At 37.6% G+C, this 19,894-nt stretch overlaps 7 protein-coding genes across 8 annotated transcripts; 4 read left to right on the top strand and 3 right to left on the bottom strand.

The window, feature by feature from the left end:
• Positions 1-501: 501 nt before the first annotated feature.
• LOC17877011 (ubiquitin-conjugating enzyme E2 10) lies at positions 502-2,189 on the bottom strand. Its single transcript, XM_006281204.2, has 5 exons — positions 2,073-2,189; positions 1,885-1,964; positions 1,441-1,568; positions 1,216-1,320; positions 502-897 (listed from the first exon to the last, which is right to left on the bottom strand). Exons 2-5 carry the CDS (start codon positions 1,952-1,954, stop codon positions 754-756), a joined length of 447 nt encoding a protein of 148 aa, XP_006281266.1. The 5' UTR covers positions 1,955-1,964; positions 2,073-2,189; the 3' UTR covers positions 502-753.
• A 404-nt stretch (positions 2,190-2,593) lies between these two features.
• Positions 2,594-4,518, top strand: LOC17876353 (myosin IB heavy chain). The gene is made up of 4 exons (XM_006281031.2): positions 2,594-2,883; positions 3,217-3,535; positions 4,085-4,143; positions 4,238-4,518. Exons 1-4 carry the CDS (start codon positions 2,652-2,654, stop codon positions 4,267-4,269), a joined length of 642 nt encoding a protein of 213 aa, XP_006281093.1. The 5' UTR covers positions 2,594-2,651; the 3' UTR covers positions 4,270-4,518.
• On the bottom strand, positions 4,494-6,718 carry LOC17875423 (probable inactive receptor kinase At5g53320). Its single transcript, XM_006280142.2, has 2 exons — positions 5,427-6,718; positions 4,494-5,295 (listed from the first exon to the last, which is right to left on the bottom strand). Exons 1-2 carry the CDS (start codon positions 6,613-6,615, stop codon positions 4,670-4,672), a joined length of 1,815 nt encoding a protein of 604 aa, XP_006280204.1. The 5' UTR covers positions 6,616-6,718; the 3' UTR covers positions 4,494-4,669.
• An 885-nt stretch (positions 6,719-7,603) lies between these two features.
• Positions 7,604-9,212, top strand: LOC17877110. Its single transcript, XM_006280995.2, has 5 exons — positions 7,604-7,881; positions 7,960-8,012; positions 8,133-8,300; positions 8,663-8,749; positions 8,934-9,212. The coding sequence occupies exons 1-5, from the start codon at positions 7,650-7,652 to the stop codon at positions 9,066-9,068; spliced, it is 675 nt and encodes a 224-aa protein (XP_006281057.1). The 5' UTR covers positions 7,604-7,649; the 3' UTR covers positions 9,069-9,212.
• An 18-nt stretch (positions 9,213-9,230) lies between these two features.
• LOC17876542 (hydroxyproline O-galactosyltransferase HPGT1) lies at positions 9,231-12,102 on the bottom strand. 2 transcript variants are annotated; one of them, XM_023780633.1, is made up of 12 exons: positions 11,663-12,102; positions 11,510-11,573; positions 11,285-11,334; positions 11,010-11,203; positions 10,859-10,922; positions 10,689-10,761; positions 10,468-10,591; positions 10,049-10,136; positions 9,917-9,967; positions 9,748-9,819; positions 9,501-9,613; positions 9,231-9,407 (listed from the first exon to the last, which is right to left on the bottom strand). In XM_023780633.1, exons 1-12 carry the CDS (start codon positions 11,761-11,763, stop codon positions 9,388-9,390), a joined length of 1,014 nt encoding a protein of 337 aa, XP_023636401.1. In that variant the 5' UTR covers positions 11,764-12,102; the 3' UTR covers positions 9,231-9,387. The 2 variants fall into 2 exon arrangements, with proteins under 2 accessions (XP_023636401.1, XP_006282121.2); XM_006282059.2 differs by having other exon boundaries at positions 9,231-9,410; positions 11,663-12,099.
• Positions 12,103-13,526: 1,424 nt separating this feature from the next.
• LOC17877105 (CLP protease regulatory subunit CLPX1, mitochondrial) lies at positions 13,527-17,919 on the top strand. Its single transcript, XM_006280164.2, has 15 exons — positions 13,527-14,344; positions 14,884-14,945; positions 15,111-15,211; positions 15,351-15,430; positions 15,532-15,582; positions 15,672-15,746; positions 15,851-15,928; positions 16,085-16,141; positions 16,422-16,492; positions 16,587-16,686; positions 16,786-16,890; positions 16,977-17,039; positions 17,123-17,245; positions 17,350-17,511; positions 17,608-17,919. Exons 1-15 carry the CDS (start codon positions 13,799-13,801, stop codon positions 17,677-17,679), a joined length of 1,746 nt encoding a protein of 581 aa, XP_006280226.1. The 5' UTR covers positions 13,527-13,798; the 3' UTR covers positions 17,680-17,919.
• Positions 17,920-18,145: 226 nt separating this feature from the next.
• On the top strand, positions 18,146-19,843 carry LOC17876977 (E3 ubiquitin-protein ligase SINAT5). Its single transcript, XM_006280778.2, has 3 exons — positions 18,146-18,585; positions 18,838-19,224; positions 19,313-19,843. The coding sequence occupies exons 1-3, from the start codon at positions 18,397-18,399 to the stop codon at positions 19,673-19,675; spliced, it is 939 nt and encodes a 312-aa protein (XP_006280840.1). The 5' UTR covers positions 18,146-18,396; the 3' UTR covers positions 19,676-19,843.
• Positions 19,844-19,894: the final 51 nt, after the last annotated feature.

Here is a 19,894-nt window from a genome sequence, read left to right on the forward strand (position 1 = left end):
TTTACTATTTTAAGCGTATTGTCGAACAATTCAACTTCACCAAATTGTATGGTTGATTGGTTTTTCTTTCTTCTTTTATTGTCCTTTTTTTTTGTAAGCAACCATCATCAACCGAACTCAACGATCATATAGATGAAGAGATTAGGATCTGGACCAGCATTTCAGAAGAAGAGAACCACACTTGGAGTCTAGATGTTGGAGAGCATGGGCTTTTCAATTACATGTTACTTTCGTTAAACTCATACAATGTTAATTTTGTTAACTCTTTCTTTATATGGGTAAAAGTGGTTGAGAAGTACTGGTACTGTTGTTGAATCATCACCATCTGTGTTCGAACAAGTGCTTAGTGTTAGGGACTGTGTGAAACATTTTCACCAACGACAGAGGAGAAAATAAACACTGGCTAATAATTTCAACAGGAGACCAGTCATTTACCCAATTGTGAAGCTTGTGACAGAAATAAATTGAAAAATCGTAGCTCAACTAGAAAACAAAACAAAACACAACAGAAACATCAAATCATAATTTCAGCATAAGACGAAAACACCAGAAGATTTTTCAGTTACTAGTTTCACAAAGATGATGTTCTTTTTTTTCTTGGTTTTGTTTAAAACAGGACCCATTTCATTTGGTCGCGTCTTCAGAAAAGTTAAAGGAGGACACAGGAGGACAGAGAGGTCTATTGAATCATACATAAGAAATTAAGGCAGATTTTTTCATAAAGAGATAATTAAGTAGGTGGGATTTTCCATTTCAGCCCATGGCATACTTCTGAGTCCAGCTCCGTGCAGTTGACTCGTACTTGTTCTTGTCAGTCTTGTACATGTGAGCTATCTCGGGCACCAAAGGATCATCCGGGTTTGGATCAGTTAACAAAGAACAGATCGATAGCAGCACCTGTTCCATTGCAAACTAGTTAGAAATGGAAACAACCAACCATTTTCATCCTTTACGAATTTAAACTTATGACTTAAGAGACAGCTTAAATCCTCAATGCTCTCACTTTCAACAGGAGAGACGAGCAAAAGAGAAGCAGATAATTGAAAACAACCATTTTCATCCATAAATGAGTCAAAGCTTGATGAAGACAGCACATAATGTTATCACTTCAAATGGGAATCGAGCAGTGAAAGCATTTTTATAATATGAGCAGATTGTTTTGTTAACGCAGGATGGGAGGATTCTAATGTTTACAGAAAGTAAGACAAACCGAACCTTGGAAATGGTGAGTGCAGGACTCCACTGCTCCTTCAAGATGTCGAGGCAAATGCTACCGTTGCTGTTAATGTTGGGATGGAACACCTTGGTCCTAAAGGCAACCTAGATGTCATCAAAACATATGAAAGAACAATGAGATAGATAATAACACAACCACAAAGAAGGAAACACAAGCTTTAACGAAACAGACCAAATTAGCATTTCTCAAGACAATGGAATCACCTTAGGAGGCTTGAATGGGTAATCCGGAGGGAAATGGATGGTTACGAGGAAAACACCTCCAGCGTAAGGACTCTCTGAAGGACCCATTATCGTTGCCTGCCAATGAAACATGTCTTCAGCAACAGGACCTGTAAAAAAGAAGATAAAAACAAACTCAACATCACACGCCTACAAACACAAGGTCTTTACAACAAAAGAGATAACCCACCCAAAATCCCAGAAAGTCCCCAAATGAAACGAGTTTGAAGCTCGAAATCATAAGATCTAACGCTAGAGACAGCAGAAACGAGATATACCAACTACTTAGCTGAGATCGGTACAAAACAACCCAAATCCATACGAATCCAAGCATAAGAACAATCAAAATCAAACTCAAAAACCCGATCTATCAACACCAGCTCAGATAAACAAAACACTTTCTAAATCCAAACACAAAAGAGTTACCTGCGCTACATGACGTAGGTGGATCCTTCTGGAGATCCTTCAATTCCTTCAAGATCCGCTTCGACGCCATATCCAAAAACCTAAAAAAAATTCCAAAAAAAATCAAACGAAGATTCTAAACGGATCGGAGAAGCTACAAATCCGTGAGAATTATAAGCGATAGATCCAAAAGCTAAAGGAGATAATACCTTCGAGCTTTTTCGCGTAATCGGACTGGCGAGGTTTTCGCCTTTTTCTTCTCGTATTAAGGGAGAAGAAGAACCAAGACTTAAGGGAGAGAGAAGCAAAAAAGAGATGGTGGTGGACGAAAGAGGAAGAAAATAAAGTTATTATTCTCTGTGCTCACGTCCACCATATATACTTTCTTTTGACTAGTGGACTCAGCTTTAAAACGACGCGGCCGTTCTTACAAAAATTATTAACATCAAGTTGCATGCAAAGCCACAATAAAAGTCATGATAATCTAACGGCTGAGATCATATCTTTAAATTCGAAAAGAGAGAAATAAATCAAGTGGCATGAAAGTCATATAATCTAACGGTTGAGGTCTTACCTTTGAATTTCAAAAGCAAGTGGTATCGAAACGCGTCGTTGCGATGAAGTTAGATGATCTAACGGCTGAGATCTCATCTTTTTGATTAAACGAATCGTTTGAAGACACGTCGTCTCTCTCTCACTTTGGAGATTTTTTCAAGGAAGAATCTGTCATCTGATAAAAAGAGTAAACCGATTCCGATATCGATTCCGAGTCATCGCCGCCGTGAGGGATGGACCGGTCTAAGGTGCAAAGGCGGCCGAAGTACGATGGTGACGAATCTCCTCCGCCTGATTTTGATGGCGGAGATGAAGATCATGGTGCGGTGGAAGTAAGCGGAGGAGATCAGACGCCTTTCGCTGGTGGTAAAGTAAGGAGGAAAGCGTCTCGCTATAGAGAGCATCGTGGTGATTATCTCCACGTCTCCTCGCGTCCTGGATTGATGCGGATTCTGGAGAAACAAGGTTTGGTTGCTCCATTTCTGTTTTGCTTTTTGATTTGATGAATCAAATTTTCGAAATACGTTATATTTTGTTTGATATCTCATAGTTGGATCTAGTTTATTTGATATTAGATGACCTCTGTTTGCTCTCTAGATACATTAATGTATTGAGTCAGTTTAAATTTTTCTTAATCTTGTCATGCATTGTGAATTGAAGTTGCAGTCATAGTTGAATCAGCTGTAAAATTGTGGAATCGACTGTAGTTTGAGTTATATGTGATATTTTAGATAGCGTATGTTTGGCTTCACCATATCAGTAGTGTCTTGATGCTGCGAAGGTGATTATTTGTTATAGGCGACACGTCGATTCTTTTTGCTGATAAAGTTTTGAAGTTCACTGGCTCCGGGAAGATGAAAAGGCGTATCTTTATACTCACTGACTTTGCTATCTATCTAATTGATCCTGAGACTGAAGCTATGACCAGGAGAATAGCCCTGGCAGCAGTAGAGAAGATGTGTTTGAGCAAATTGAGCGATAACTTCTTCGCTATCATTATTCCCACGGAATATGATCTATTCATGGCCAGCACTAGAAAGACTGAACTTGTTCAGGTTATGGTAGATGTGACCAAAAGTGCATCTGACTATGAACTTGAAGTGCTTCTTTCTAACAGGTAACTGGATCTAATTTTTGTTGTCCCTGTGTTCTTTATGTGAATGTTTAACCTGGTTTTATTTGTCTCCTTTTAGAACGCACATAATTATTTTGTTTATTTTTATCTCATTTCCTGATAAATTGAAATTCTAGCTCTTGTCTTGCTGAGAGCAACTGATGTGGGTCGTTTTAGTCTCTAAAACGTAGCGAGCTTTGTTTCTTATGTGACTTGGCTATTAGTGGTGACACCAGAAGATCCAGTTTTATGGAACAAAATAAAGATGTAGCACTTTAGGGGATAACTGCTGAACTTAGTACTTCAAATTATACATGATTACAACTAATACCTCTAGTTAGAGCTGTAAACTTTAGCAAATTATCAAAGGGGTTTTATTAAATATTGTTTGATGACAGGTTCTAGTTTCAATAGATACTTTTTCAAAAGGTTGTCACAATAGTAGTCCTTAGAAACATGTTGAATATTTTTCATATAGTAAAGCTCAGCTTTTGATTATATGTGCAGTTTGTGTTTTACGCTGATAATTGTTTCCTCTTCTGTTTATTCCAGATTTGAGTACAATGCTTCGGCCTCATTAGTAAAGGAAGTTTCTTTTGAGGAATCTGAAGGTTTGAGTTACTCATATTCTAACATTATGTTTTTGAATCCATCTACGTTTGTGGATGTTTCCTTTGCTCATCAAGCACTGCTACTCCTTTTCAGGGGGTATCAAGACCAAATTTTTGTGGAAGTGACTACATCTCAACTTTCCTCGCTGTTCATAGACTTTGAGGGACCACGAGTAAGACCTGTTTCGACTTTCAAATGTGAATGGATTCTTTCCTGTTGGCTACTAAAAGATGAAATCAGGGTGGTATGTGTTGTTTATTATATTCTGTTTCATCTTGTTTTCTCTTCTTCCCTAGAAAGAACTATGTACCTTTTCTAATATGAAGAAGTTTGTTTATCTAAATTCATGTGTGAACTGAGTTCCTTTTCGGGTCTTTCTTGAGAGTGACTGATCAATATTTACATCATTCACTGGCCCCTTTTTTTTTTGTTAAGCTAGGTAGCTTTATGCCTTTTCATAGACTGAACTGAAATAATGAAATCCTTTTCTGAACAAATACATAAAGGAAAGATGAATAGTCTTTCTCACAGTATATATGGCGATCCTGATAAACTTCCAATTGGAGTTGTCGTTGCGCCTGTGGAAACCTCTGATCTGTATCCGCTGGCTAGTTTGTCTGGTCTTATTTCTTCCACCATTCTCACTACCTCAATCATGCTTGGTCTCTTTTCTGGTAATCTTGCTGTGCAGACCATACCAACCTGCAGCATCTCTACCATCTCTTCCTCTACTTGGGTACACCTCAAAAGCTCCTCATCAAACACCTCTCCGGTCCATTCTTCTCTAACCACTGAGTTCACCCACCTCACCAGGTTTGCCACTTCTGATTTTCCTGTTAGTACCTCGAAAATCAAAATCCCGAAGCTATACACATCCGACGGTTGAGTCCCCTTTCTTGTGTCCGTTATCTCTGGTGCACGATAGCCAACTGCATGTCGGGGTAGCGAATGCATCAGTGTAGCCAGTCCTGCTCCGGAGATGCAGCCATATCCTTTTGCGTTGAGGAAAATGTTTGACGATTTTATGTTCCCGTGGACTAGTTTGCCTCCGCTTTGGGAGTGGATATGAGCCACTCCTCTTGCTGTTCCATACACCATATTCAGTCTAGTTTCCCATTCTAGAGGTTTCCGTTCCCTAAGACCTCTCTGACCTGAATAGTCAAACGCATATCGATGCACACATAGACTGAGTTATGTAAGATATATGCTAAGTATACTCATACAGAAGACTAACTTAATCACATATGTATACTAAATTCAAATGGTGGCATTATCAGCGTACCGTGTAGTAATGTTGAAAGACTTCCATGTTCGTAGTAATCATAAACCACTAGCTTCTCATCCTTAGAGTAGAAATATCCTCTTAAAGTGGCAACATTCTCATGCTTGATGCTGCCAATATTTTCGATTTGCTGCTCGAATTCCCGCTGAGGAACACTCACTTCCTTGATCCTTTTCACAACGATGGTCGCTGAATCCTCAAGATCAACCTTGTAGGTTGTCCCGAACGGACCCTTCCCTAGAACTTCTGCAGAAGCTCTCAACAAGTCTTCCAAATCAAAGACAAGATTCTTCCCTTCGAAAAACACAATCTTGTTATCTCCTTCACCAACGTTTGGATCTGAATCTTTCCTCCTCTTGCTAGGTTTCTCCTTTGTAGATCTTCTTTGCTCTTCTCTATTATGGATGATTACCAACAAGATAGCAAGCAGAGCTAGTATCGCAAAACATGCGCTTAATGCTATGACAAGAATTGCATGGTTGTGATGTTTTGTGTGTTTCCTTAATGATGAATGAACAGGCGCCAGCTTTCTGGAAAAAACTTTGTTTCCGACGAATGCTGATAGTGGAAACCTCTGCAATGACTCAGGTATGGTCCCTGTCAGATTGTTGTGAGCTAAGTCTAGCAGCTTCAGACCCGGAATATGTAGATTAGGAATCTCACCTGAAAACTTGTTACTCGCAAGATTCAGAGAGTGTAACCGAGTCAGCTTCTCAATCGAAGATGGAATACTACCATCAAACCGATTATTAGAGAGATCAAGAACTCCTAGACTCTCCCAAGAAGAGAAATCAGAAGGCAAAGGACCGGAAAACTCGTTGAAGTCGAGTTTAAGCTCGGTCAAGTTCTTCAAAGCTTGTAAACTTGGAGGAAAACGTCCAGAGATGTTGTTAGAACTGAGAACGAGAGACCGAAGATTAGTTAACCTGGCTATGGTGCTTAACCCGATATGCCCCCGTAGACCCGTGGCTGCTAAACGAAGTGCAACTACACTAGAATGATCTGAGCTGCAGGTAACACCGGTCCATTGGGTACATATAGAAAGATTTGGTGACCAGTTGAGTGAATGAGAGTGATTGACGTTGTTAACGAACTGAAGAAGAGAGTGTTTATCTTCTTTTATCGTCTCTGCCTCTATGCAGTTGAAGATCACTCCGATGAGTATAATTAAAACAACTTGGCACTTCATTTTTCCCGGAAACTGTTTGTGTGTGTTTTCTTTGGATAGAGAGAAAAGAAAAAACTGGTTTAAGAGTAAAGTGACGTTTATAATAATGGATGAAGATGAAGAATTGAGAGATTAGATAAAGATATATAATAAGTATACAATAATTGACTTTTAGGAGATATATAGTAATAAGATAAACAATAGGTGTAATTTTGATTTTAATATTACAAGAGTGGGTTGCTTTAGGTTAATGTTAGGTTCGGCGAGTTGTTGACTTGATGCCTAACAACTCTGTTTTTGTATGTTTTTGTTTTTGCTGTGCTGAGAAAATCACGGTGAAAGCAACTCGAAATTTTTCAAACTCTTGTTACTTTATTTATTTTTGGAGTTATAGTTTCAACCTTTGAACAATTGATTTTGTTGTGTAATAACACTTAAGTCGTGTCTTTTTTTAACAGTTGAAATTAGAGAAAGGGAGTTTCATGGTTCATGCTTAGTGTCGAGTCTCTCTCCTTATCCACCCACCCCTACATACAAACTCGAGGAAAGAATCTTTGTGATCAGTGGAAAGAAAGAGACATATCCCAAAGTCAAATTTTCTTTTTTTCTTGTTGACTATGTTTACAATTTTAGAAGTTATATTGAACGACTACTACATTAGCTTTGTGTTTTTGGTTCCATCATAAGTTTTAAAGTGATTTTATTAGCTTAAAATGATTGATTTTTGGAACTTTTGACTTAAAATGAATATGGTGCATCATAGGGATTGTACTAGAGACCTATCAAGACAAGAAGAAGAAAGACATGAGAGTTCTTTAGCAAAGAAGTGGTTCTCACTTAAGCTCTTCTTCTCAGTCATCAGATATGTGTAAACCTTTAATGGGCTTTTTATAAGGCCCAGTTAAAACAAGATTCAGTCAAAATCAAGATAAGGATAAAAAAATCCTCGTATCCAAACAGATCTCTTCCCTTTCAACAAGACTTCTTCTTCGCTTAATTCTCCAATTCCCTTCTTCTTCTCTGCAGAGATCATTGAATACTAGAAACACACAACAATGGACTACGATTACAGAAACAAGTCTGGACCATCCTACCCTCGTCCTATGTACGAACCTTCCTCAGCATCATCTCCTTCTCCAGCATCTAACCATCCTATGTACGCACCTTCGGGATACCCTAAGATCGGTCAACAAACAGGTCACGGCCAACAATTTTTCCCACCACCGGAGAGAAACTCTTCGTTTCAGCATAACACTCCTCCTCCGTTCCCTTCTTCTTCTTCCTCATGTGAGTCTCGCTCTGATCTCGAATTTTAGGTTTTAAGTGAATTTGATTTTGTGATTGATGATTCGTTGATTTTGGTAGCTGGATTAGGAATCAAGGTGAATTTGAAACCTGAGTATCGTATTACTCCACCGGTAAGATTTTATAGTTTCATTTTGGAATGATCATGATATGAATGGTGCACTGTTTTGATCTTTAAGCACTGTGATTGAAGAATTTGAAGTAGTTTAGACTGTATTTGCAAATTGTTTCAGCCTCAGTTGTTGCCTCGAGTCGGAGATATTCATCGGAGTAGTTTTCAGTTCGATTTCGGTTTAGAGAGGAAAGTTCTTGCCGAAGCAGAGAAAGATACTCCAGACTGGAGTAAATTCGGAACTGAGAATCCACCGGCTAAGTTTCCAGAACCATCATCTTCTTCAATGGTAAGACTCCTTCAATTCTATAGAAGGGTTTTAGAATTAAATGGCAAGCAACAAAGTGTAGTAGTATTCATGTGAGCTCCAGTAATAACAAGCTTGAATCATCATTAGTGAACGTTATTAACGGGAACAGAAGAGAAGCATTGTAGAGTTAGGCTGAGGTGATTAATGGCACCAATTAATAGTATCAATGTGAGGTTGAGTAAGAAAAAGTGTGGATTTTTTATGAATGCAACAGTGTATTGGGTCAAGTTTAGATTTTTGGGTCAAGACCAGATTTTTGCAATTCAGTGTATGATCCTTAGATTCGCACTAGCTCTATATGCATATAATTTATCATTGTTAATAAGGGATTTGGAATGCAGGGTGTAGATCCAGTGATGAAATATGCTGGGCTCAACCGAGAAGCTGTCAACATAGCAGTTGCAAACTACGGTGATAATCCCACAAAGGTGCTTTATCTTATTTCATACATTCTATTCTTGTATTAGCTAACTAATTCTAAGTAGTGGTTATAGTGATCAGGTATACTGTGATCAACCGTCAGTTAAACTTGTGGATCTTTGAGTTGCCACATCTTGCTTCATCATTCTTTCCCCAAATGAGAAATCTAATCATAGTTATTATGTGTTTCAGGTTCAAGAATTTGCAAATGGGTTCACAGCTATACGGGAGATGGGGTTTCCACCAAACTCTGTTGCAGAAGCTCTCTTCATGTTTGAGAACGACACTGAAAAGGCATTGGCACATTTGTTACATGGTTCCTCCTGATTTGGCTTTCGACTTTTAAATCTATAGTTAATATAAGTAAACATCAATTTGATAACACAAAGATTGACAAAGTATAGATATTTGGTTTTACTTGTGTAAAAAATGGATGATTTGTGCTATTACTTGGTTCTATTTGGTCTGTGAGAGTATATGTTGCCCATATCCAAAACCTAGACTTTGTATAATGCAATGACCAATAAAATGGAAAGTTTAGAATACAGAGAGAAAATTGTGTAATTAGCCATTTTCGTACAAATATCATTTGTGTTTTCTTTCTCTATAAGCATCAGCCTCACACTTGGATTTGTCTTTGGTTCTACTACACTCCTGCGCATATGGCTTCTGAAACGTATGGAGATAATTTAGATACATGTCAAACAATATGATGATTTAAAATCAAGTTCATAAGCAGTAGAAGCTAAAATCATATACCTGAGGACCATGCCGAACAGCAGAACTTCCCTTCATCTACATGCTTAACATCAAGACCCACAAACCATGAACCCGTGCTGACATCATCGTGAGCATACGAATGAAGAATGTCTCTGTAACCATCCCCATCCATCATCATCAGAAATAACAAACAACACAAAAACTCAGTTTTAATCTATTTATCTGTTTGTGTGAGCATTTGAAAGATATGTGTCATCGCGTGTAACTGAGAGTTGAAAACACTGACCTATTGATTGATACAAATCTAGCCAATGCATGCGTTATTACATACATCTCCCCATAAGCATGCCGGAAGTATCTGCAAGATAAATGAAACAAGAACCGGTGGTTCCTACTCACATGGAAGAAATGAATCTAGTCAATAATGCATAGCTATGATTACTTTTAGAACTTACGCTTTCTTGTCACCAAATTTCCACCATTCTGGTTCATACCATTTGTGGTTCCTGCCAGAGAAGCAAAACTTATGTTAAGATTAGATCAGACTAATTGTCCTAGTAGTGCTGGGGTTTTAAGCATAAACTCACGGTTCTGAGAAAACTTCGCCTGACTTCATGCAACCGATGTAAGCCCGTGGGTTTTCCAGATGTGCTGCAAGTGTACTTCCGAGAGCATCTGCATCCGAATAATTACATACATGAAAACCCTTTGACCTTAGAACTTTCACAACGGAGGGGATTATAGACCTTTAGAGAGCATGAAAAAGGAAATTGCAAGAACATCATGCTCAGTATTTCACAGCCTAATAATAATTCTAACTGTGAACTTCTCAATTTAACTAAACCACCATATCCAGAGATTTTTCGTCTATCTGGAGAGTGTTACACTTTTGGAACACCAAGAAGAATGACATAGATAATCAACTATCCATATTTCCAATCATCCCAAGCAACACAAACAACCAAAAGGGTTCGGCTGTAAAATACTCTTTTTAGTACTAAATTACCTATATTTACATATATATTGTCGATGGCCTTTGCATAAAACTGTGCATCCCACTTATCTGCTGCATAGGCAAAGAACAGTTTTACCTTCTTAGAAGCTTCCTCAGGTGCCTCAACCACATTATCCTGAAAACCGATAAATGGCCAAGCTCTCAAATGTAGCACAGGTGGGCTGGTAAATGAATGCTTGAGGTAATAACATAGAGAGAGTAAAATCACATACGAGAATAATGAAGTCATCAGTTTGACTATTCTCAGTATCAATGCTCGTGTCCATGCTGTCCCCTTTATTTGCACTACATTACACAAAAATAACATTTCAAAACAAGATTCCAGAACCGTATAATGATGTAAGGCATACATAAATCAAAGAGTGATAAACCGAATCCAAACCTTCTTCCAATAACAAATCGTGCAATCACACCCTTTTCACTTTCAAGTTTTTTTAGTGATGCACCTGCGAGAAAATGATGTGCTAAGCTAACAACGTGTGCAAATAACAGACTGGTATCTTACTAAAACATGAATAAGGAGAAACCCTAACCCGTCCCCATCCATGCTTGACGGACTGCATCCCTCTTCTTCTTGTTACCCAAACTTGTCATTATACCGATAACCACTAATGGTCTTTTCTTGGTTTCAGTTCCATCAGTAAGTTTGGGACTTTTTGAAACAAAGCCTTCTTGCCTAGCTGCACTTAGTTCAATCTCAAGAGCTGCTAGTGTCTTCTTCTGTTCCCTAGAAAGAAAAGTATGTGTTCAAACAGTCCATGGATACAAAACAATTCATCATGAAATCAAACAAAGTACCATAATTTACCTGCAAGCTATGATCTTCAAAGTATCATCCACTGATATAGCAGATTTTCCCTAAACCCCATATATAAAAAGAACAGTATAAGCAGCATTCAAGTACATTACACCAAACAAAGATTCAAGGACAGTAATTGCAAACGAAATAACATTCTGACATAACTTTTTGCCACCAAAATAACAAACATAAATACACTCTGCTGTAATGAAAGTGACATCCAAAAATACTAACCTGTCCAGTTACCCTATCAAGCTCCTTGATTAGATGAACCCTAGTTTGAGATTCTTGCCATAAACTAGAGCAATTAACAAAGAAATTAGAATCAGAGGAACACATGGGTTTGTCACTGATGGATGAAAATGCAGAGAGATTTAAGGAACTAACCGGCCAGCTACATAGAAAGAAGCAAAAGTTGCAAACATGGAGAGCAAAAGCGAAGATATTCTCGAGCTTGATAATCTCATACTCGATCCTTTCCTCGCCATTTGAACCCAATTTCTTCAGCTGGGTTGAAACAGATCCCAAAAATCAGATCTTTTAAATCAAAATTTCACCAAGAACACAATATGCTTCCTTTCACTGAATCAAATCTCCAGAAATGGGAGATTTCTGGATCCACTGATTCGATTTGTAACTCCAAAAAAATGTCGTTGTCGGATCTGCTATTCCGGTGACGATTCACCAGGGAGAAACAGCGAGATCACTCACTTCCGATGAGAAAATTGGAATCAGGATTGTAGAATCTGAGAGATAAGAGAGAGTGCCGTTGAGATTTTATGATTTTATGAGTTTAGGGACTGTGAATTTTGTGCATCTCTTAATTACTTTCAGATACCAAATTATACCAAACCTAGTCTCTTTGATTATAGGGAAACTATATAAATCTCTTTTTTTTTTTCTACATGAATCAGCATTTAGATATTTATTTTGAACATAATTAACCTTACATATCTTTCTCCTTCCAAAATTAAATTTGTAATAAAAAATTGAGTTTTATTGTTTTGTAGTCATGATTAGGCATGACCACGGTTACGGTTAATGCGGTTATGGTTAAATAACCACCGGTTGACGGTTATAATTTTTTTTAACCGTGACCTTAACCATTTGATATACGGTTAAGACAGTTACGGTTATATGCGGTTACGATTAATTACGGTTACGGTTAAATACGGTTACGGTTATTTGATTATTATTATAATGTTAACATTGGAGGCAAAATTATATATTTTTAACCTTTATAATAATAATAAAATAATATATGATTAAAAATAGTTTAGTATGAAATGTTTTGATAACTTACAAGTTCAACTTGTTGTATCGCTTTTAATAACGTGAAAATCTTATCCAAACATTCAATGTATCTTTTCATTGTATATAATTATAGTTACAATTTATTTTTAAAATTTTAAATATTCGGTTAATCATGCGGTTAACCTTACGGTTTATAACGGTTAAACAGCGATTTATTACGGTTACGGTTAATTAACGGTTACGGTTAGTATTTTTTTATAACTGTAACTAATTTATTTATACGGTTAACGGTTACGATTTTTAACCATTGTAAACGGTTACGGTCCGGTTACGGTTTATAAACGGTCCGGTTACGGTTAAAAATACGGTTAAGATTAGCTTTTGGTCACGCCTAGTCATGATTATGGATTGATTTTGATTTTTGTTTTTGTTTTTTGAGCTAATTCTATGAAAACATCAAAACAATATTTTAAGAATTAAAGACTAACAAAGGAGATCAACTTTTATTAGCGTATAACCATTTTTAAAACTACTTTTCTATAGTTTATCGTTTCTTTACTATTTAGTTTTGAAATTTGTACAAATTTAATAGATTATATTATAATTTTATCAGATGTTTTCTTTGTTTCAAACATTTAAGTAAAGTATTAAGAAACAATTTGATTGTAATAAACTAATAATTCTAAACCAAATGAACTAAAATTAAAAGTCGAATTATATTGAGAACAAATACTTACAATATTATATACTTTGTTTAATTTTAGGTTACATTAAACATATCTAACCCATACACTTTATTGGTTTTTTTTTGGATTTTTACCCAAATGATGATGATAAGAACATGTTTAATTTCCTTGTCTTATTTATATTACTTACCCGGCAGTTGAAAAATCAAACCTCAAAACGACAACGTATTAAAAAACAATGGGCCGTCCAAAGCACTCTTCGTCAAACTCATACGAGAACCAGATGATTAGTTTTTGATTACACAAAGATATTCTCCTCCATTTTCATTTTTCCCCTTTCGAATTTGCGTTTCGTTTCGTGTGCTTCACAACTTCATCTCTCTCTCTCTCACAGATTGCGTCATCAATTGAAACCCTTTACGAAAAAAAAAGTTTCAGTTTTTATTTGGTTTCTTACAAACCCATCTAACCAAATCCTCGATCGGATTACTACTATGTCAATCAATTGCTAAAGAGAGCTTTTTTTCTTCTTCTTCTTCTTCTTCACAGTCCGTTTGATTTTCCGGTGTAACCAAACCCCGCCATGGCCGCGGCTTTAAGGTCGAATACGTCAAGAGAAACCGCTTCTCTCACTCTTTCTCAGTTTAGATACTTCTTCTTCAACCGTATCCACACCGCTAGAACCGCCACGAGTCCTCACTGCAATCACCGTTCTAAAAAAGCCGATGACCCATCGAACAACAAATCCCCTGGTAAAATCTCCTCGCTTGGAACGAGTTTCTTGGATCATCGAGGAGGGGAGAGACGTAATTCGAGTAGAGGCTATGCTACTAACTGTGCCCAGAAGGTGAACGGTGTTGGTTCTTCTGTTATTCTGAGCTCTCAAGGAGACCCACCGGATCTGTGGCAGCCTCCGGGTGATGGTGTTTCCGTTAGGGTTAATGGGTCGAGTGTAAATCTCGGCCGTGGTGGCGGTGGAGGTAGTCCTGGTGGTCCTGGTAACGGAGCTGGCTCGAATTCGAAAGAAGATTCTTGGGGTGGATCCAATCTTGGCTCTGATTTTCCTACACCCAAGGAGATTTGTAAAGGTTTGAACAAGTTCGTGATTGGTCAGGAAAGAGCTAAAAAGGTGAAGTGGATACAAAAAGTGATGTGATAAGACTTTGATGTTATTAGTATCTATCTGAAATGGCTTTTTCTTTTTGTTTACTTACTTTGTAGATAGCTCAATTCGAATTTCACTGACATCTGAGTTGCTAATGCTTAGGTTTTATATTGGTTTCTTCGTAGATAATCATTTGGGGCTAAACATTTCTTGTGATGCTTTAGGCTTTGAATGGTACTAACCGTACTCTCCACAACTCCATTTGGAGCTTAGTTACAAGATGGATTTTATATACAAAGTTACTTTCGTTGTTACAGAAAATATCAAAACTGAGTGTTAGTTATCTGATGCTGGATTTTTAGGTTCTAGATTTGGTTCCAGTGTCTCCGAGGTTAAATTACTTGTTTCATTTTTATGCATCACGCATGGTGCACCGAGCTGTCCTCAATATCACTTTCCAAACTTCTGCTTACAGTTGAATGCTAATTTTAAGCGCTGGTTCTTCTGTATTGTATGCTTTTAATTAGTTCATAATGCATTCTTTTGTTATCTCGCTGATGCAGGTGCTTTCAGTTGCAGTTTACAATCACTACAAGAGGATTTATCACGAATCATCACAGAAACGGTTAGTTCAGCATCTGAAAATAAACAAAGACACCTTATGATTTGCATTGTCGTTCATTTGCCCTAATTACAGTTTCGTTCATTTACATTTGTTTGTTTATTTGTGACTTTATTAATTCTGTAAGAGATTGGTTAGTTATGATATTGAAACTTGTTGGGAAGCTAGGTCTTCAGGGGAAACAGAGAGCACTGCAGCGAAACCAGCAGATGATGATATGGTAGAACTGGAGAAAAGTAACATTCTCCTGATGGGACCAACTGGATCAGGTAAAATCTGACCCCATTCTGCAGAATGCAAGCCTGATATACTACGATGATACAGTATTTATTTCAATCTAGCATGGTTCTGAAACTTCAATTTCAGCCTTCTCATATAATCTGTTTTGGTGCTTTTCTTCAAGCACAGGGAAGACACTACTTGCGAAAACCTTGGCACGGTTTGTGAATGTTCCATTTGTCATTGCGGATGCGACCACACTGACTCAGGCAATTCTCGTCTTTCTTCTAGTCTTTTTGGCGCATGTCCTTTTCATGATGACCAATCTGTGACATTCATTTTTTTGTTCGGAAATGAAATGATTTGTCAGGCTGGTTATGTGGGAGAGGACGTCGAGTCTATATTATACAAACTTCTCACAGTAAGTTTCTACAACCCAAACATTTTTATTTGTATGCCACTATAATTGATCTTATATAGTTAATGTGTGGATTTTATATCTCTGTCCAGGTTGCAGATTATAATGTTGCAGCTGCACAACAGGGGATTGTTTACATTGATGAAGTTGATAAGATCACAAAGAAGGTTATAGAACTTAAATTCTTTTCCTCGTGCTAGTTTGGAAAATGTGAATATTATTTTCTGTGCTTCTTAGATGAATTTTGTTCTTTGAACCTTTTGGTTACCAGGCAGAAAGCCTTAACATCAGCAGAGATGTATCAGGAGAAGGTGTTCAACAAGCATTGCTAAAAATGCTGGAAGGAACGGTAGGTTTACTGTTTAAGTATGCTGCAAAAGTCTCTAGTAAACTTACCAAAGGAACACATGTATTATTTGATTTGAGAGCTCTGCTAAGTAAGATTGCAACTCTCAATACTTCTTTGTGTTTGATGCCCAATTTCCAACTCCCTCTTTGGATATAGATTGTAAATGTACCTGAGAAGGGCGCTAGGAAGCACCCTAGAGGCGACAATATCCAGGTTTGCCGTGCTCTACTTTACTCTGTTGTTTTGCAAAAACAACAAAAGTTATTCATATGTATTTATTTTATTGTAAAGATGGGTCAATGTTGTTATCATATTCTTAACGCCAGTGATTATGTAGACATTATAGATTTTCAATTTACTGTTCCTAGCATGATGATTGGAGTGTTGCTAAAAACATTTAATCGATATGGTTTCTTGTTTTCTTGTTAAACAATTCATTAGGGTCTCCTTTAACAGCTGTTTTTTTATCCACATTATCGTTAACTGTATGCAGATAGACACAAAGGACATTCTTTTCATATGTGGTGGTGCCTTTGTAGACATCGAGAAGACAATCTCAGAGAGGTTTGACTAATGAATCCATAAATCCTTTTACTTTTATATTCTTATCCTCTTAATTGAATTGCCATAATAAGTGAACTGAGTGTTTTTGTTCCAGACGCCATGATTCTTCAATAGGGTTTGGTGCTCCTGTACGTGCTAACATGAGGGCTGGTGGTGTTACAAATGCTGCTGTTGCATCGAATCTAATGGAAACTGTAGGTTTTTAATCAGATCTTCACCCACCTAATGTTGGGGATTCTTCTGCTTGTTTTGGTTTGTATCGAAGTTTACAATGCGATGTTCGGAATTGGTAGGTGGAGAGCAGTGACCTGATTGCTTACGGTTTAATACCTGAATTTGTTGGAAGATTTCCAGTTCTCGTCAGTTTGTCTGCTTTGACTGAGAACCAACTTATGCAGGTAATTGCGATTAACATAAATACGTGACATTTGATGTGATTCTCTGCCTCTTGTCTATAATACGCAATAATATCTTTGGATTGCAGGTGTTGACAGAACCCAAGAATGCTCTTGGAAAGCAATACAAAAAGATGTACCAGATGAATAGTGTAACTACTTTTATCTCTTATCCCTCTCTATATCTCTTTCTGCTCCAAATCATAAGACAAGTCTCTATCTCTTCTCTCTTCAGGTAAAGCTGCATTTCACGGAAAGCGCACTGCGGCTAATAGCTCAAAAAGCAATAACAAAAAACACTGGAGCTCGTGGCTTAAGAGCTCTTCTAGAAAGCATCCTCATGGACTCTATGTACGAGGTATATATATATATATACACACCCCTTAATGATTTTCAAACCCATGCTGCTAGAATCCGTTTCAGATTCTTGTACATTTATGCAAAATGTCTTTTGTTTTCAAGATTCCGGACGAGGGTACAGACAGCGACATGATAGAGGCAGTTGTGGTGGATGAAGAAGCAGTTGAAGGAGAAGGACGAAGAGGCTCTGGAGCTAAGATACTCCGTGGTAAAGGAGCATTGGGTCGGTATCTCTCTGAAACCAACTCCAAGGATTCTCCTCAGGTAAACTATAAACCGCAAGAGCAAACCCGGTTTTAATTTAACCGAATAACAATCGTTAGGATGGTTTGATAACCGGATTATCTGGTATTGTTGCAGACGACCAAGGAGGGATCGGATGGAGAAATTGAGGTGGAGGCAGAGATTCCATCTGTTGTAGCAAGTATGTAATGTAACGTTCGATGATCATACACCACCATCATCATCATCCAGAACATCTGGTGAAATGTATCTCTCTGTATGCTTAACTTTATCTTTCTCTGTACATAAATGAAGTTGGATAAGAAAACAATGAATAGAACACAAGGATGGCACAATTTGCATATTGATAAAAATGATGATGTAACTTTATGCAATGCCCACGTCTTTTCATTAATATATGCAATGCCAAAATTCAAGGCTCTTCTCGAATTCACTATTGATCTAATTTTGTTGACAATGGCTAATTTCGATTCAACTCAGTGTAACAAAATACAATCTTATTACAAGAGGAAAAATCAAACACCCACCCATGTGCCAGATTTTAATAACCGTCGGATTAAAATCCGGAAAAAATAAAAGCTTTTTAATCTGGACGGCTATATTTAATTCCTCAGAAACTTTTCTCAAAGAATGAAACAAGCCAACGAAGAAAAGCACCTCTTTGGCGCAAACCATTTGAGAAAAAGAGAGAGACAGAGACAGAGAGAAAAGGGTTTGATTTTCCTGGAAAATCCCAGTTTCCCTTTTCTCTTTCTCTCTTGTGTTTTGCGATTTCGTTCTTTAGTTTGATCGGCGTGAAAGAAAAAAAAAAAAAAGAACCTATTTTTATTTTCCAGGAACAAAAAAGTCCCCAACTTTTTATCTTTTTCAATTTTGAATTTTGAGACTTGTTTGATTTTCAAAACCATGGTGTTAATGGAGACGGATAGTATCGAATGCGCGATGGAGAACGATGAGATTCTTCATCACAAAAACAAAATCTCATCAACCAAGTCTCAGGGAGGAGCCACCGTGGTGATCTCTCCGGCGACTAGCGTTTACGAGCTCCTTGAATGCCCTGTCTGCACTAATTCTATGTACCCACCTATTCATCAGGTTCGTATCTTATCATTTGAGAGTTTAGACAGATCTCGTTGAATTGTGTTGCCTCTTACCTGTATAAAGTTTCAATTTTTATGATTTCCAATTCCTGAATTTGGGGTTGATATGCAAAATAGCTATGATTTGATGGAGATTTTGGTGTGTTGAAACAATTAAGGTTCTTAAGAGGGTTTATGGATGTTTTGATTTGTGTGCTGTGTTCTTTTGTAAGTTAAGATAAGTGAGAAAAGTTTTCTTCTTTTGTAGTGTCATAATGGGCATACGTTATGCTCGACCTGTAAAACAAGGGTGCATAATCGGTGTCCGACTTGTAGACAAGAGCTTGGAGATATTAGATGTTTGGCTCTTGAGAAAGTGGCTGAGTCGCTTGAGCTACCTTGCAAGTATTACAATCTTGGATGCCCTGAGATATTCCCTTATTACAGCAAACTTAAGCATGAGTCTGTGTGCAACTTTAGACCTTATAGTTGTCCTTATGCTGGCTCAGAGTGTCCTGTTGTAGGAGACACCAGTTTCCTTGTAGATCATTTAAGAGATGATCACAAAGTCGATATGCACTCTGGATGTACGTTTAACCACCGTTATGTCAAATCCAATCCACGAGAAGTAGAGAACGCAACTTGGATGCTTACGGTTAGCATTGTTCTCGCTTATGATTTGTGAGATTTTCAATTGTCTTGAGATTCTGAGGGTTCTTTTTCCTTGTCTTATTGTTTTGTAGGTATTTCATTGTTTTGGACAATACTTTTGTCTTCATTTTGAAGCGTTTCAACTAGGTATGGCTCCAGTATACATGGCGTTTCTGAGATTCATGGGCGATGAAGAAGACGCACGAAACTATACATACAGCTTAGAAGTTGGAGGCAGTGGGAGAAAACTCTCATGGGAAGGAACCCCAAGAAGCATCAGAGATAGTCACAGGAAAGTTAGAGACAGTCACGACGGTCTTATAATCCAAAGAAACATGGCACTCTTCTTCTCCGGTGGAGATAGGAAAGAGCTGAAACTTAGAGTCACCGGAAGAATCTGGAAAGAGCAACAGAATCCAGATTCTGGTGTTTGCATACCAAACATGTGTGTGTAGCTGAATCAGAACCAACCAACTCTCTAAACCTATTTTCAGTTGTTCGATCTCTTTGATCTGTTTCACGTGGTTTAGTTTTGGTTTGGTGTGTTTTTTGATTCAGACAGTTTCTTGTCATCCAAAAGTGTATTTAGAGAAGAAAAAAGAGTTGTTCTATTTTGCCAGAAATGTGCAGACAGATCACAAAACTTGCAATGTTTCTTTCGTCATCCAAAACTA

This window comes from Capsella rubella, unplaced genomic scaffold, assembly GCF_000375325.1.
Source record: "Capsella rubella cultivar Monte Gargano unplaced genomic scaffold, Caprub1_0 scaffold_8, whole genome shotgun sequence".
Classification (NCBI taxonomy): Eukaryota; Viridiplantae; Streptophyta; class Magnoliopsida; order Brassicales; family Brassicaceae; genus Capsella; species Capsella rubella.